Source organism: Frankliniella occidentalis, unplaced genomic scaffold (assembly GCF_000697945.3).
Source record: "Frankliniella occidentalis isolate FOCC.00 unplaced genomic scaffold, Focc_3.1 Scaffold360, whole genome shotgun sequence".
Classification (NCBI taxonomy): domain Eukaryota; kingdom Metazoa; phylum Arthropoda; class Insecta; order Thysanoptera; family Thripidae; genus Frankliniella; species Frankliniella occidentalis.
The window spans coordinates 102,670-105,839 of NW_026267483.1; the positions used below are offsets into that span (position 1 = coordinate 102,670).

Sequence of the window (3,170 nt, forward strand, 5' to 3'; positions counted from 1 at the left end):
TTAAGGTGTCAGCTAGCTTTAACTCTCGATGAGCAGGAAAGAGAACTAAGAGCAAAACCAGAAATCATCTTTTTGAGCGCTGCGGAATGGTGTCCGAGTGAGTGTCGCGCTAACAATTCTGCGCGGGATGGGCCCCCAACCCTTTCCCTGCCCAACAATACAACTGGGCCGCGGGCCGCCCTGCCCACCTGCCCTCCCCAAATGTCCTCCTCTACGCCACTAGGCCGCCGAATTGCAAGATTGCGAGCAACCAAACAAATAGCAGCTGATGAGAGAAAATAGGAACATAGCCCTATTCATAAAACTGTATCATCTGCTTTCAAGATCGATTCTTGATTGAGATTTTTTTAGAGTGAAGTACCCCTTGGCTCCGGGAACAGCTGCTAGTTCTCACCTGGCTTGAACCGCACGGGAAGCAGCCCGTACACCACGAAGATCCACAAGATGGGGGCTACCGTCTTTACGGTCTGCTTCATGACATTATTGTCCATCAGACTGCAGTGCTGTTCCTCGGTCTTGAACAGGGCCGGCGCTGGGGGCCCCAGGGTGCCAGAGTGGAGGGAGTGGAGGCGGCCGTTGGCGAGCGAGGTGTCCGTGCTCCTCAGCCTCGTGGCCGCCCCGACCTCGCTCTGCACGTAGGCCCTGGCGTACGCCTCGGGGGACGCGTAGGAGCTGACGCTGGAGCGCTTGCCGCCCAGGTCCTTGTGTCCTAGCGGGCTCATCCTGGACCTCCACTTGTAGTCGTGCGCGGCCTGGAACGTGTCGGGCCTTGTTATGGTGTGGGCCCCCGTCCCTGTTGTAACACTCGAGGGGGGGCAGAGAGCCCAAGGCGGCCGTCGCCGTGACCGGCCGACCGTGGCCGCCGCGCGCCCTCGTCGGGGTTCAGTGGACGTGAGCAGCCCATCTACCGGCCGCTGGGACACGGTCGTGTGCGTCGCCTCGGCGTCCAGAGGCACCGAGAAGGGCGCCGCGTGCACGATGAAGACCCCGGGCACAGCCTGGGGCGGCGCCTTGAGAGGGAGCCTGGCGGCCTTGTGCGCGGAGGAGGCCGGCGCGGACAGCTGGTCGTGCTCGGGCATGTCCCGGCCCCTGGTGTCGCGGCCCGACGGCGGCACGCCCCGGGTGGCTGCGAAAGGGGCACGACGGAACATTGAGTCATTTAGTGTGTGTGTCCCACAGCGGCCCTGTACTTTTGTTTTTTGGCCAGACTGTACTCACCCACACGTCTGAATCGCCAAACAAAAGTACAGGCCCTATGGGACACCTTGCATAGTAGGCTTGCACGCCACGTACGACGCGCTTGTCCCCTCTTTATTATGGGGGATTATTTCAACGGGAGTAAAAATTGATGCATCATTCGAGTGGCCCTGAAGTGGTCGAGGGCAGGCGTCTCGTCGGGGTCTGTAACGGCAGCGGGTGGCCGAGTGAGTGCCGCCGGTGACCCTGCTACTCCCCTGTACCGACAGCGAGCGAGACCCTCGCGCCTGACCTTGCAGGTCAGGTCACCTGGGAGGGGAAGGGGGCAGAACTAGTGCTCGACCAATGCTACTCCTGACCCAGATCACGCAGGGGCTGGTCATGGGGCCGTTGGCCGGGGCGTTCCCTCCCGCCGGCCGTCACTGCTAACGTCAGACACAAGGCTTGGCGATTACCTCGGGTAATTACTGTGGGGCTTGGCGGGGCAGGGTGTGGCGTGTAGGCGGAACTGGGGGGCACTTGTCCACTTAGCGCCCCACCCCCACCTCTCTCCACCCCCATTTAACCCCCACATAAGGCCCAAAGCGGCCCAAAGTAAAGATCTCGAGTAAGATATAATTTGTAAAAGGGGAGGAGGGTAGTTTAACTACCAAACGACTTCCCCCCGCCCCTCCTGATTAGAGCAATCCGTAGCGTGACGTGTGTTAGCTGTGGCAACCACGTTCGCACCTTGGTTTCCCTCACAGTCAAGGAAGAGCGAGGGGGCAACAACTCCCTTTAGAAGTGTACACATGATTCCCGAAATACTTGATTCCCAATAACTCCCAGTGATTCCCGTCTACTTATATTCATTCCTTAGATTTTCTAGTGGTAGAACACGCTTGATTCGACTAGTTTGTATCATTTTCATCAGTTTCCACTTAGTTTAAACGATTTCTGTTGATTTCGATTAATTTTTATCCAGACGACTCCCAGTCAGATGTACACTTCATTCCCGGAGTTATTGCCCTCTCGAGGAAGTGTGAGAAATTCACCTGCCCTCGTGACAAAACGTTGCTAAAGGGAAGCATGTGCTTGAAAAAACCAAAGTACATGAAATATCTCACTCTTGCACGCTGTTATACAACCCGGTCCCGGTGTGGGGGTGCGAGGTTTCCGAAGCCCAAATTGCACCCCCACACCTCCGACGCCACTGACGCAGAACAGTCATTGTCCCTAAATACGGACGTTTTTTTTTAGAGAAAAAGGCCTGTAAAATCTGTAGTTTTGACAACATTGAAAATCGGCGAGGATTATAAAATCTTCGGACCGAGACACACCTACCAACACCTTGAACGGTTTTATCACCTAAGGTGTAAGGGAAGGTGGGGTACATTGGGACGGATTTTTTTGTTTCGCTCTAGATCGTGAACCGTAAAGGCTAGGAAGGGCGCTCTTAGCGCAAATTGTGCATTGATATGTTGTCTATCATATCCCGTAACGTTCCGATTTTTATCGTGACAATTTTTGGCTGTGGACGAATTTTCCCAAAATGTGTCACCTGTCCCAATGTGCCCGGGTACGGGGCACATTGGGACAGGGGCGGGGCACTTTGGGACAGGCCTATTTCTAGGTGTAAAATTGGGCTACAGTCGAGGGACATAAGTTCTGTATGCAATATTTAGTATTTATTAACCATGAACAGGGATTGAACATAAAAATAAAAGATTTGTGGCGCATTTCAGTCACATTTACAAGTCTTTAGCGAGTATGAGTAAAGATCTTATTCTCGTGACACTAAAAAAATAATAAAATCACATTGCTTTGCACTTTTTGGCACCGTAACTAGAATCATTAACCATATCTTGAGAAGGCACAAGCCTGAGATCAACATTAAAACTAAATTAAGTGTTGGTCAAACTTAAAAAAATAAAACAAAAATCACATTTCTTTGCACTTTTGGCACAATAACTAGAATCATTAACCGTCACTTG

General features: G+C 53.2%; 1 protein-coding gene across 2 annotated transcripts in view; it reads right to left on the reverse strand.

Moving 5' to 3' along the window:
* The window catches only part of LOC113216566 (uncharacterized), a 31,660-nt gene extending 29,947 nt beyond the window's left edge, over positions 1-1,713 (reverse strand). Inside the window, exons 1-2 of one of the 2 annotated variants that reach the window (XM_052274244.1) lie at positions 1,219-1,713; positions 395-1,126 (exon numbers count right to left, since the gene is read on the reverse strand). Coding sequence is in view for 1 of the 2 variants with exons in the window: in XM_052274243.1 (XP_052130203.1) it covers positions 384-1,079 (696 nt within the window). In the remaining variant the exon portion in view is untranslated. Of the gene's footprint in view, positions 1-196; positions 1,127-1,218 lie in introns of those variants that run through there. The other variant, XM_052274243.1, reaches the window with a different exon arrangement.
* Between the last annotated feature and the right edge of the window lie 1,457 nt (positions 1,714-3,170).